The following is a 14126-nucleotide window of genomic DNA, read 5'->3' as shown; positions in this document are numbered from 1 at the left end:
AAAGGAATAATGGGTAAAATGAAATTTTCCACTATGTCAAACCACACATCACAATGGTTTAAACTAGAGAAGTGAAAAAAAGCTCATTGCCACTGTGTTTTTCACAGCCCAGGATCACACAGGGTGGAAGGCACTTTATTCATTTTTTCAGCTATTATTTACTTTCCTCAAGATGTCTTTTTCTTATGATTGTGGAGAGTGTATTTTATATTCATTAGGTCAAGTTCGCCCCCGGTGCAACCCTAGCCTGGTGCGTGGCATTGGGCCAGGAACAGATTCAGCCTCTGGTATCCTTTTTTGGGGGATTGTTACTACCTGAAACCAGCATCCTCCCCCAAGGCCTGGCTTTGGGATGGGTTAGTCAGCGTGCACAGATGTGAGGCAATGCTTCCTGCCAGGGATGGGCAGCTGCCTGTGAGCCCCATCTACAGGGGGGTAAAACGAGACATTTCTGGGCGTTGTCGGAGAGTAAATTACACACAGACATCTCTCTCTGCCTAAATGAGAGCTTAAATGGTAAATTTAGGGGCAGGTGTTGCCCTGGGAAAGTAAAAAGCAGTTCATGCAGGCGTTTTGGCAGATCCCTGAGCAACAGCATGGAAGCAGAACCACAACTACACTACTCTGGTTACTTTCACAGCTCGTATTACAAGATGGCTCTAGGAGCTCTAAGTTTGCCCTTACAGACAAATGGGAACTACTCAAACATTATTCCAGTGAACCCTTAATTTGAGCCTGTATTTATGATATTTTTGCCTTTTCCTATTTACTGTTTCCATGAGGCTTAAAACAACGGAATGTATCAGAAAGTTCTGACTGTGCCCAAGCTCACTCCCTGTAATTGCTCCAAGCAGAAAGACACTGGGTGATGCTGGTAGATGACTAGAAGTCCTCGTCCATGTAGAGACTTAAAAAATGTTGGATAAGTACTTTAAGCCTAATGAAACTCAGGCCTTTGAACTCCTGAAGGCGCAGAAAAATCAGGTTAACTTTTATTCTTTGCTTTTATTCCTATTGCCACAGAAAGAGCCCAAAACAATGGAGAAATTGCTTACCTCACATAACTTTCATTTCTTCTCTGGCTTCAAGAAAATTGTATAATTCTTTTCTTCTCCTACTTCAACTGCTCAGAGACATATTATGCAATAATATCCAAGCTCCCTATCCTTGACAGAGCTAATGTGAGAAACAGCAGCCACGAACCTCCAGTAGGTCCAGTAGGCTCCTGCAGTGGCACAATGCAGCCTTCACATGGAAGCTGCATGAAACATCAGAAAATGTTGTCTTGAAGATGATAATAGTAATAATTTGGGGGGGGGGGGGCTATTCCTTCTAAAAGATCTTAATTTACTGAGGCTGAATCAACACAGCCGAGCAGAAGCATTTGTTGCTACCTCACAACAATGACTTTGGAGGGAAGTAAAGTCAGAGATTTAATTCACCTTAATTCTATCAGTGATAATGAGGAACCACTCTTTGAAAATGACTGGAGAGATTCAGAGTAAAACAATCATGAAGGCATTTTGGCCACTGTGGCTGGTCCTTTTTCAGTTATGTTAACTTTCTCACATTATGAATGCTGTAACTGGTTGTCCTGAGAGGTGATAAATTCCCTAACCCTGGAAACACCCAAGATGAGGCTGTGTGGTGCTCTGAGAAACCTGATATAGTGGAAGACCTTCTTGCTCATGGTTGGAGGGATGGTCAAAATGCCCTTTTAAAGTTCCCTTCAACACAAACTATTCTATGATTTGTATGAAACTCTTTGAGCCTAAAAGGAGAGTGAGACCAACAGTGTTTCAAAGCCCATGGCTTCAGATAAAACCAAAGTGTCAACACATAATTGTGTGCAGGATTTTTTTTTACAGCAGAGGGCTAATGCCTCTACACAAAGCCCAGATGAGTGAAGGAAGAGGAAATTTGCACCGTGAAATAATAAAGTAACAATGACACATTCTGTCCTCAGCAACATCAATAAAAGCTGAAGTGCCCTGCCTTCACTTTGGGGACAGTAATTTCAGGTAATTATTCACTAAATATCTTCTCTCATGAGAATGAGCCATGTAGAGCAAGTGAATATATAACCTAGGAGCCAAATCAGCAGGCAATCCACTTTCTCTATCCTCTGGAATCATTACTGATCTGATTAACAGAAAATAATACTAATAAAAACTGAAGGCCTGGAGGCAGTTTGGAGGGCAGGATCATAATGCAATGTGATGGTGGCCAGCTGGAAAAGTTAGCTGAAATGAAGGATCCAGCAAACCTAGGGGATGGACATGAGTCAGTAATGCCACAAATGTGTGGACAAACTCAATAGCACAGTGGAATGCCAATCATGAGTGCCATATTTAAGAGGCACCAAGTCATGCCTTCGCTCTACACTGCAGTGACACAGCACACACTGGTGTAAATTTTGAGTGCACTGCACTGCCAGAAAGAGGAACATGGGACTATAGGATGTTCAGAAAACAGCAAAAATTAACAGAGGTCTAGAAAACACAACCTTTGAAGACAGATTGAATTACTTGGCTTTGTACAAAGTAGAAAAGAGAAGTCTGAGGGGAGACACGATAACAACTGTCAAATATGTAGAGAGTTGCTAAAACAAGAAGGTAATGAATTATCCTCTCTCCTTAATGGATTAAGACAGAGAATAATGGGTTTAACATGCACCAAGGGGATTTCACCCCTGGGGAGGCTCTCTGGAATCTCTGTCACCAGAGGTTTTGAGGAGCTGTTGAGACAAACATCTTTTGTGAATGAGGTAGAAGTAAATGCTTTGGGCCATTGGGCTGGTCTTCCAACATGACTTCCCAGGGTGCCTTCTGTGACTGGATGACAGAGGCAAGCTAATTGTCACATTATTTTACAATACCTTTGTACTTTGGAATGTATTTTCATCCAGCAAAGCTAAACCAAAGAAGTCGAAAACTGTCTCTTGTTTGGACAGAAGGGAAGGCATGAGTTCATTTGTGTACATTACCTAAAACGGTGGAAATGTTTCATTGGGGTTCATTTCATTTCAGACACAGCATAAAACTAATCTGGAAGGTCTTAATCTGGTAATGGAATGTATATTGCTTTGCTAAATCAAATCCATCATAGCTATAAACCTAATTTATGCCACATTATTTACTCTGTTTGTTTCAGTATCTTCCTTTAACAACATTCAGTTTTCATGAAAATATATAGATATAAGACATTCAGTGTAACACTAATTTTTGAATGAAAGTGTATTTTTAGTTAAAGACAGTATATTCACATCACACATAAATATTTAACATAAAGCAGTTAACACAGGACACCAGTGACTTCTGTAGGCCTTCACAGGTGTATTCAGCTTTTAGACTCAATACCATTTTGTCACCCAAAAATCTGTTATTAACAAAAGTATATTGTTTCCCCTTCAAAGTTATTAAAATGCCTGAGACAGAGTCTACTCCTAGCCATGCCTTTTTCACAAAAATAAGGAGAATTACTCTGGCTTTAACAAAGGGCAGAATTCTGAACAGCAGAATTTGGCTTAAGTGATCATGAGAAATGCTGGTGGGTAGAAGTTCAATGTAGACAATAAGATAAAAGCAGTACCTCTCAGAACAACATCTTACATTGTCCTTAAAAGAAATTTTACTTTCAAACCTGAAAGGATTTACGTGAAGGTCCTATTTTAGTATTTTATTTCTGTTACTCTATGATTTTGACTCCACTGACACATTGAAGCAAGGCATCCTAAATTAGATTTTAACAGAAATTACCTATCACTTCATTTTTATTTATTAGACACGTGCCAATTTTTTTAAACAGTTTTATGGATTTTTATTGATATTTTCTCTTTCTGCAATAAAATACCATGAGACGAATAGATCTACTAATTTTTTAAAAGGGAAAATAAGAGCCACAACACAGTTCTGAAAAGATAATTTGGTATGATCAAATGAAAAAATAATGGAAGAAAGAATAGAATAAGTGCTGCTGCCTACCTCCAGATATTCCAGGGTTATATAACTTTGTATCTAAATGTAATCATCATGTATAATGAAAAGCAATATAGTCTCGGGGAATACATCCAAAAAAGCACTTTCATGGTGAATTACTGAAATAGAAAAGGCCAAGAGAAAGCAGAGTCATGGGCTTGCTCTTCCCCTCCTCCTGACAATGCATTTGTATATTCTGTATATCTGTATACTTGATTTATACAGAACAATGGGTAATACCTGATATTTTGCAAATTTCTTCATCCCAAACAGTTTTTTATAGCATCTGCTTTAGAACAGCACTGGCCACCCTGCTGTGTTTTCTGACCTTTACAGCACCAGAAAAAAAACTGCTGTGCATTTTTAAGAATTCTGTGGCATTTGGTAGATGTTCAGCTGGGAAAGTCCCCCACATAACAGCACACAGAAAGTCACAAAAATGCCAGTCCTCTCCCCAGCATATAGGACATTCAAGGACAGATGACACAGCAGACATTTAATGAAACTAGACTATGCTTCTGCCAGCTGTTTTCCTCACATATTGCTACATAATCCTTCAAAGCAAGACTTTCAATTTTCTTAAGCTGTTTGGGAGTTATATTATAATCACTTTTTTCCCCCTAAAAGCAGTCTGAAAGCATACTCAAAATTCCTTAAAATTACATATTAATTATTTGCACTTGCAGCTGTTTGTGTTAATGTTTTTAGCTGGAACATGATATATACCTTAGCTAACCAGGAATCTTTCCTATCTGCTTTTGGGACTTTCTAATTTCAAATAGCTTTGTCTTTAGAACAGAAACTAAATATGTAAATTTCAGATTTGTCAGATTTGCCTGTTAAAAACACAAAGATATAGATGCTGCTTTTCTGGATACACCCTCATGACTTAAACTCTTTATTAATTAAATACACCCTCCTGTGTTCTTCTATCTCAGAAGGATTATGATTATGAAAATTCTAGTGATTATGAATATTCTAAATATAATATTATAAGAATGTAACACCATCCACAACAGTTTTTCCTCCTATTTGCCATTAGAAAATCTTCTTTCAAGCACTTAACTTTGCCAAACTTGAAGTGTGTCAGCTAAAGTTTTCCATTCTCAAAACCACAAGCATTCAAGCATTTATGAGGAGTCCAGGGGGGATTTTTTTCTTTTTTAAGATGGAAAGAAATTACAGTGAATTTCCATTTGAAAAGTTCTAGTGCCTGTGTGGTAGGACAGATTCTCTGTCTCCCCTGAGGGAAAAAGGGGTTAACAAATTCCTGGGCTGTGGAAGAGCTGCACATCTGCAAGGCCTGAACAGATGAATGTCTCTATTCAGCACGGACTGATGATGCCGTGGTCACAGCCAAAATGCCCCAAAGAGTTTTCTATCCAGAAGAAATCCTTGATAAAAAAAAGAAACTGGCATACAGCTGAGTCTCACTTTAGGGAAAGAGAGAACACCGTATGTTTGGAAGAAGAGTTCCTCCTTCAGAGATCAAACTAGCTCAAAGATTAAGAGGGGTTTTGAGGATACACACTGTCTAACTGGTAATAACAACAGTTAGTTAGTTCTGGAAGGTAAGAGATGTAGAAAATTGAAGTATTTCCCTTTTATTTCAGTCCAGTGGGGATTGTGACTACCTCCATGTTTGTAGCAAGAATTCACAGTTTTTCTGTGTCCTCTACCTTAAGCCTGAGAATCATTCTTCTGTCAAAAAAATGTGGTGCTTTTTAAAACAAGAGTCATAATTGCAGTTCACACCTCTTTGGCAGATATTTCAACCCCCCTGAAGAGTCAGTCCCTACTAAGTAGCGACACAAGGCTCAGAAACGCTTAACTTGCAAATATAGCTATGGGCTATCTTCTGTATTTGGTAGTGACTCTTGATGCGGAATCCACAGCATGCAGATGAGAAAACTAGCTAAATTAAATTTGAAAAAGACCATCCTGAGGATCCCTCTGGTGGAAATTAAAATTTAAGTCTTGCTGATAATTTGTGAGTGGAGCATACCAGCATTTAGCTACAACATAGAGTATGATTTCTTGGTTAATCTGATTTTGAACGGAAAAAGTATTTAAAAGTATTGAAGTGGGTTATTTCACCTTTTCTTTGATCATACAAAACCCGAATCTGATATTCAGAGTTCTTCTGAGTGTGATCTGGCTGCACTACACTCCTATAGTCATTGATGAGACCTCCGTGTTCTAGAGAATAGGAGAATACCTGGATGTGATGCAGTGTATCCTACCACTGTATGATTTTGCTTAGTGAAAAATTACTAAATACTTTACAAAAGAATGCTTAATGGAAACTAAATAGTTTATAGAAATAACTTGATCTACTCATACTTAATATTATATGCATAAATTAAGGACAGCTATTAAATAAAACATTCTTTACAGTACTGAAAATGATCTGACTTTAGCAATTGGTGTTAAAGTGGAGGTAGGGTAATAACTCCAACTTTTCTTTCTTTTTTATTTTTTTTTAAGTAATCTGATTACTAAATTCCATTCTGGGAAATTTAACTTCGAAAAGGCAGCACAATTTTGCAAGGAAAATAAAAACTGCATCTCCTTTCATTAGTCACATATATGCTCTCTACTCTTAGCTAAAGCCAATGAAGAGTGACTGGCCAACCCTCCCCAAAAGAAAGTTGTCTAAAAACTGTTTTCTAAGAGCACGACAAGTAACCTAGGAAGAATACAAGAAATTAACATTTTTTTCTGATAATTTTATTTTCATATTATTTTAACATTTTTGAAAATACTTAACAGTTATTTAAAAGAAAGAAATAGTTTCTTTTAAAGACAAGACATTTGTCACATATTCCCTAAGAAATTTACAGAATGTGGTATAAATAGTAAACTGGCAAAATTCTAATGTCAAATAATATCCATGCTGATTCCAGTAACCCCAAAGAATTATAACAGACGGACTCTCATGGCATTTCAGAATGAAATGAAAAAACTTACAATCCTTTTTTCTGTCAAGTTAATTTAAAAATTTTTCACAAACAGATCTAGCTTTAAAAATGGAACACTTGTTATTTTATTTGAAATTTCAGTCTAGACTAAAGGGGTCCCAGTCTAGCAAAGCACTACAGAATGCACCTGACTATAAGAACCCAAGAAGACCTTTGAAAGCCACTGCTGTTGTGATTTGTTGGAATGAAGTCAGAATGAGTAGTGTCCTCCTTTTAGTGATCTTTCACCCTTATTTTTGCAATAAAGGTAACAGACTGTACAGCAGAAAAACTTTGAGAACATCTTAAGGAATTTCCTGAAAATAACATCAGAAGAAAACTGTAGTTTAAAAGGGAATATTGTGCCACTTTCTTCTGGCCAGTTTGCAGTCTCCTTTCTCTCAGCAAGTCATTATTCTCATAGTTCCATGGCCAAAGCTCCACAGGCTGGTGAATATCAGGGTAGGAACAATCGGAGTTTGCCATCCAAGGTGGCTGTGGTGAGCTGCAGTTCAAAAGAAAAGAACATGTGGCTTTAATGAAGATCTTTCCAGTAAGCAGTTTGCTTTAGAGCAACAAACCAAATGAAGATCATTAAGATGATATTTAAATTACTTATATGTTAAGTGGTCCAGGATTCATTAAAAAAAATAAAAACACCATAGATTCTTCTCAACCAAGCTGATCTGAAAATTCCATTTCAGTTAGATTTTTCTTTTCCAACTATTTTCAAATTTGTGTCAACATCCGCTAACACATCAACAGTCTGTAAAACTGAAGCATATGTTAAAACCACATAGAATGTCAAACAGACTGCACTGTGTATGACTCAAGAAGAGAATATGGAAGAAATAAGAAAACGAGCTGGAATAAATGAAGATGGAAAATACTGTGAATTAAATCAGGCATACCAACAAATACAGTTTTCTGATTTTTATTGGTGTTAAGTGTAGAGTAAAAATTTCCTTTGTAAGAAAGTATGTTGACAAATTTTATGAAGAGGCAAGTCTTGAAGACATGCATAAAGAGCCTTCAGCTACATTAGCTTTCTTTCACCAGGCTGAGAAAATCTTAACTATAAAATAAGAGGCAATACTATTTTCTGCACTGACATCTACAAACAAGCACTTGAAAATCTGCTGTATCTCAGAAAGAAAGGAACAATCTACAAATGACACTAGTCATTAAAAATTAAAGGTGTTTAGGCCTTGAATATTAGGATTTACAGTTATTTCTCACCAATGATAAAAAATCTGAAGGGCTGTAACAAAATAGGCCACTCATGGTCTGACCAGTTCATTTGGTTAACTTTTTGCATGCTCATTTTTCTTGATCTGCCCTTTCTTTGATATATTGACTCATTTGTTTTATTCCTCTGGATAAAGGAACTCTGTGGTCAATAAATTATCTTCTTGGGTTTGTATTCCCTCCTTCAATATCTCCAATGATCAATTCTTCTAATCTCTCATAAGCTTAGCTATGGTTTTGTCTGGCTAAATCTTGAAAAATTTCAATGAAATTTCACAGCTCATTCCAGTGTTTAAGTGCCGTCTTAGTTGTCTTTCAATTTTTTTCCCTAATGTCCAACTTGAACCTCAAAAACTGCAATGTGTGGTCAATCTTTCTGTGATGTCCTCTGACAGACAGTACTGAAACGCAGCTTGGTGTCCACCTGCTAAATGTATTCTCTACACTGCTATTACATTCTGCCTCCAGGGACCTTCAGTTTTCATTGAGCATAAAAAATTATCTTTCTATTCCAACTAACCACCTCCACACTTTTGGTAGCACCAAACCCATCACTGAATTGTTGGCTGAACTGAAAATCCACATCTCCTGGCTTTAAGATCTCTCCTTGTTGGTCATATGATCTAAACTGCTGTCTCTCAAGTCCTTCTGCTTCCTTTCCCCTTTCTCTTACTTTTTCCACTTGATTTCCTGGGCTGTTGATAAAATGAGGTTGATCTTTGCACTGTTCTCCTGAGAAGTGTTACACTCAATATCTTGCCATAAACAAAAGGAATACACCTATATACAGAGCCAGTAGTCTTTATTTAGCTCAATCAATGTTTCAATAGCCTAACAAAAATAAACCAAGTACTAGAGAGTTAACACTCATAACACAAAAAAAAAAAAAAAAAAAAAGAGGCTAGTCATTAAAGAAAGATTGCATAAAAAATAGAGGGTTTGATGGGGTCAATTAGCCATTAGCATCCTGAATTCTTTCAGTGTTATTGATAATTTTTGTCCTTAGAATGAGTTTTTTCTTGGGTTATATATTTAAGGTATTATATGAGTTAATGTAAACTAGCTCTGCTCTTGTTCAATAGATTGAAAGTCTGTTAGCACACTGAGTTCATTTTCTAGTTTGAAGTTGTCAGAGACAAGCCCAAAATGCACCCTCACTAAGGATACAGCAATGAGAAGTGAAGTGGGATAAGTAGGGACAACTGGCAGATTCAAAATCACATCTCTGATCCAAACTAAATTGCTAATACACACTCACAGGGTGTCCAGTTTAGCCTTCATATATTAGAATAAATGCCCATGCCTGACCACTGAAAAAGCATATTCACTTATGTAAGTGGCATACTTCATAGAATCACTGAGTATACTGAGTTGGAAGGGTCTCACATGGGTAATTGAGTTAAACTCCTGGTCCTGCACTATCCCCAAGAGTCACACCATGTGTCCAAGAGCATTTTCCAAATGCTTCTTGAACTCCGCCAGATTTGTGTTCAGGCAATATAGAAATTTTAGTTAATAGTGTAACAGCAATATAATAACAGGAGAAAGCTAACTGCAATTTGTATTAACACAGATAATAAGAGTTACTAAAAATCTAGCCTGTAGGACCCTTGAAATTCCTGATTTATCACACTTAAGAGCTATTAAAATTGATTAATAGTGTTGTCAACTGTATTTAGAATCCATAGAAATCGCAGTAAGTTTTGTTTTAAAAGTTTAACTTATGCCAACATTACATTTCCAAATAATGCAAGCATGTTACTTCATTCAAACCCCTCAGGTCCCAAACATGCTGCTCCAAAACTGTGTTTTACATTATACTTGAAATCTCTATAGTTAATTAAATATACTACCCATCATTAAAAAGGGGAAAAAAAAAAAAGCCAAATCAAATTCCCAAACTAATTATGTCTTACTATTACGTATTCAAATCTTGGCATCAGTCCTGTGAATAATTTGACACCTATGTAAAGGCTTCCTATGGGACAAACATTAGAACATTATGGGAATATTAGGAAAGTGTAGACTATTTTCTGTATCAATAGATATATATGAGTGAAGAAAAGACCCTCAAGAAGGACAGAGGACAAGACTGATGTTCTGTGCATTTTGAGCTTTTAACAAAAAAATTCAAGCTTTTAAAAGTACCTATGACATTTGGCACCAGAATGGGGAGAACAGGTTCTTGAACACAGCTCTTTTCTACCTCATGGTCTGCACAACATATAAAAGTTTCTTGGATATTTATGCTCAACCAGTGACATGCAGTGTTGGAAGGCTGTGAGTTAACAGCATGATTTTCAAGACATTGTCTACTGCATTATCATATTAACAAAATGTATATATTTTTCTAGAATTACTTTTGTTTGGAGGGAAATTTGTTTCTGTAGTGATACCACATAAAAAAAAAACCCAAAGACCATGCTGCAAATTAGATACCTGGATTTTCTTAAGCCACAAACACAAACAGTTGAATTTGTATAGAAGTGCATCAAACTAATATTTTGTTTTAATATTTCACACAACACACATATGCATATATGTGTATGTATACCGGGAAGGTTTCAAGACATTCCATTTTATTTCCAGAAATAAAAAGAATCAAAGCAATTTCAGCTGGTTTCACAGCACAGGTACATAACATCCTTTTGTTTTCCTTCAGTTAGTATAAGTATCCATAATATGCAAGTAGAGACACAAATTTTTAAGAAATACATGAGCTGCACAGCATAAAGTATCATCTGGCCAAAAGTCCAGTATCTAAGCAGAACAGATGGGAATATAATTTTTAGGAGGTTAGTATTTTCAGCTTTCATTATTCAAACTATCCTATGAAAATAACAGGCCATAATTAGAACCAATGCTCTTGAATTTTGCATGTTTTTCACAACTAGCAGCAAGCAAGAGCAACAGGAAAAGGAGACATTATGGAATTGGGTTTTACTATATTTTTCCTGTTCAGAAAATGGAGTCTAAAGCAATGAAGAATTCATCACCTTTATGATATATAGTGCATGAAGGCTTTACCAACTCTGATTTTGTAGTTTAAGCCAAGAACAGAAGACATGGAAGTAGCACTTTGGAAAGATTTGTTTTCTTGAAAGATGAGTGTTTAATTTGACAGCTGCACTCTTAAGCATTCAATCAGCTAGATCAAAGCCACATGGGGTTTTTTTCAGACAGAAGACAGAAACTTTTATTCTTAAATAGCTCTCCTATTGCAGAAATGAGAATTGAGAAGAAAATACAAAAAACAGGTAGAGAGTTTCTAACCATAATTTCTTGAGGCGTATCATACACAGATAACCACAGAGGGTCACTCAAGCTGAGAATTTCAGTTTTTATAGTAGCTGTAGATGACATGCTCACATTTTCCCTCCCATTATGCTCAGTGCATGGATAGGGTTGATCAATTTTAGTGTCTCTAGTTCCTGTATTTGATATACTCTGCATATCAGAGGTGGCTTGCCTATTCAGAGGGACTCTACCTGAGGCCACCATGAATAAGACATTAAACAGCTGTTAAAGGACCCACTGATGATGTTCATATAGAAATGCTCTAGGCAGGCTTTTTGCCTTAAAGAGGAGGAAGTGTTTTCTAGAATTGATGGGAAGGATAATTGTATGGAAAGAGAAATTATTCAACAGATTAAAGTTGTAAGAGGAAAACAATGTCTCAAAGTTAGTAAACTGGGGCTGTAGAGAGGTCAAGGAATAAAAATACTTTTCCAGACAAGCTACATGTGCCAAATCCCATCAAAATAATTATGAGAATGTAACTGATCCACCATATCCAGTATTGTCACTAGTCACATAAACAAATGAACAGATGCATTTAAAGATAACTAGGTGTACAAATATTCTATTCTTTCCATATAGGACTGGAATTTCAGCCTCTTCAGGACCCATTATTATTGAAGTTTATTAATTTGCCTCTCTTCTATGCTGCCTCTAACGTAAAGCATAACTCCACTGCCAGCCAGGTGCAGTCTGTGTTCCCTGCACACTCTGTAGGCACGCACTGCAGTGTCTCCCCTGATTACCCTTCTGCCACAAAGTTTGTGATAAGCCTGACCAGTCACCCAGGGCCACCTTCACTCAGTGCTGTCCACCCTGTTTTCTCATCTTATTACTTTAGTTTTAAAACCTTTTGTCTTCCCTTAAGACCCAGATTAAGTTCATCTGGAACCTCCTGGGAAGTTTCTCTAATGCATAATGCTTTTAAAAGTATTACCTACTTCAGCACTTCAGCAGTGCATTTCTTTGCTGTCGGCCTTTAATAAATATTATTTATGTGCTTGTTAAAAGCAGAATTCTCATCTATTTAATTTAACATGACATTTTTATAGGCAAGTAAAACTAGTAACTCCCAATAATTCTTTTGATGTGTTAAAATTACTTGATCAACTTGTTCTTGGACTCTTCACTACAGTTATGTAAGATCCATTTCAAATTATGTTCACAAATCTGGAAATATTGAGTTTGGCAGTGTAGGGTGTTTTTTGGGTTTTCTGGGTTTTGGGTTTTTTGGTTCTGTTTTGTTTTGGTTTGGTTTTTTTTGCTGTTGTTTGCTTGCTTGCTTTCTTCTTCTATCAATCCCTAAACACTCCAGATTTCCTCCATGTTGTCATACTGGGTTTTTTTTCCTCAACCTAAATAACTAGGAAAAAAATTACCAGTAAATTATATTTTCTTTCTAGTAGATAAACTGAGTTGCCTGCTGAACATTTGTTTAAAAGGCAGTAAATGTCTTACTGCATATCTCAGGTCTAAAACTAAGAAACTACAGACACAGAAGTTCATAAGGAAGAACTGTAACTGGAAAGATCAAAACACAGTAAGATGGAATAACTTATTTAATCTTTTCCTAGGCTAAGGAACAGAGAAGAGGAATAAAACACATCAATATTGATAAAAGTATTCCAGTCAAAAAAGGAGAAGATACTTCAAAACAAAACTGAGCCATTTATGTCTAATTCCTGCTCCCATCTAAGGTTCAGGCAACTTCTCTTTTCATTCATAAAAGCATTCAGCTTTATTTAAATTAATAAACAGCCCCCCATATCTAAGGTAGGGATTTTTTCCCTTGGCAAAACTCCAACTGACTTCTTGCAGGCCAGGAGTGTAATTAAGGTCTTTAATTTACAGTACGCATATGTAAACCACTTCATCAGTTGTTCTGACTTCCCTTACCAGATTTCAGATGCACAGAAAGCTGACCCTTACTTCAGATTACTTAATTATACTTCCACTAAATTAATTAGCCAATTTACTATCAAATTAGGAATTTTGAGGTATTTTGACTTGTTTGAAAAACAGAGCTGATGTGGGTCCAGAACACAAAAGAAACATACCTCAGACACCAAAATCTTACAGCAAGGACATTCCTAGTTTCTGCAGTCTTCAATATTTTATTCCAAAATTCTACACAGTCCCCACACCTTGAGCATGCACACCATCCTCAGCGAGAGGGTGGGAGACCCCACCTTATGTCCAGTCCTAAATTACACAATAATCCACACTGGTTCTTACATTAGAAGTCAAATGTCAATGTATCTGACTGTAGCACAGCAATCCTTCCTGCTCTGGGAATCCACACAGAGCACAGATAATTCATGGACAAGGGAGAAACTTAGTCTAGAGCAAGGGCTTCTGAAGACCACAGAGAAAGTGGCACAGCACTACCAATGCTTGAGACACAGTTACTGCAGACAACCTAAGAAGAATCAAAATTGTTTCATTCATTGTGTAGGAACTGATGAGTGATTTTGAGGTTTTGCTTATCCATGGTGCAATTTGTGACATACTATTCTTCACGTATTATTCCTCAAACTGACACATACGGCTGTCTTGCACATAGAAGTTTGGCTTTTTTTGGCAAAGGATAAATTGTGCTTGCATCAAGCCTACTGGAGTCAATAATAGATATCATTTCTTGAGG

The 14126-nt window shown here is 36.7% G+C and overlaps 1 protein-coding gene across 3 annotated transcripts in view; it reads right to left on the bottom strand.

Annotated features, from left to right (window-relative positions):
* Positions 1–6771: 6771 nt before the first annotated feature.
* The window catches only part of WDR27 (WD repeat domain 27), a 94395-nt gene continuing 87040 nt past the window's right edge, over positions 6772–14126 (bottom strand). For all 3 annotated transcript variants that reach the window (XM_064708579.1, XM_064708577.1, XM_064708580.1), the window contains one exon: positions 6772–7442. In XM_064708579.1, the coding sequence (XP_064564649.1) occupies positions 7395–7442 (48 nt within the window). In that variant the 3' untranslated portion in view covers positions 6772–7394. The remainder of the gene's footprint in view (positions 7443–14126) is intronic.

Source organism: Zonotrichia leucophrys, chromosome 3 (genome assembly GCF_028769735.1).
Source record: "Zonotrichia leucophrys gambelii isolate GWCS_2022_RI chromosome 3, RI_Zleu_2.0, whole genome shotgun sequence".
Taxonomy (NCBI): domain Eukaryota; kingdom Metazoa; phylum Chordata; class Aves; order Passeriformes; family Passerellidae; genus Zonotrichia; species Zonotrichia leucophrys.
Note: the sequence above shows the minus strand (reverse complement) of the source record. Positions and strands in the feature narration are given on the sequence as shown.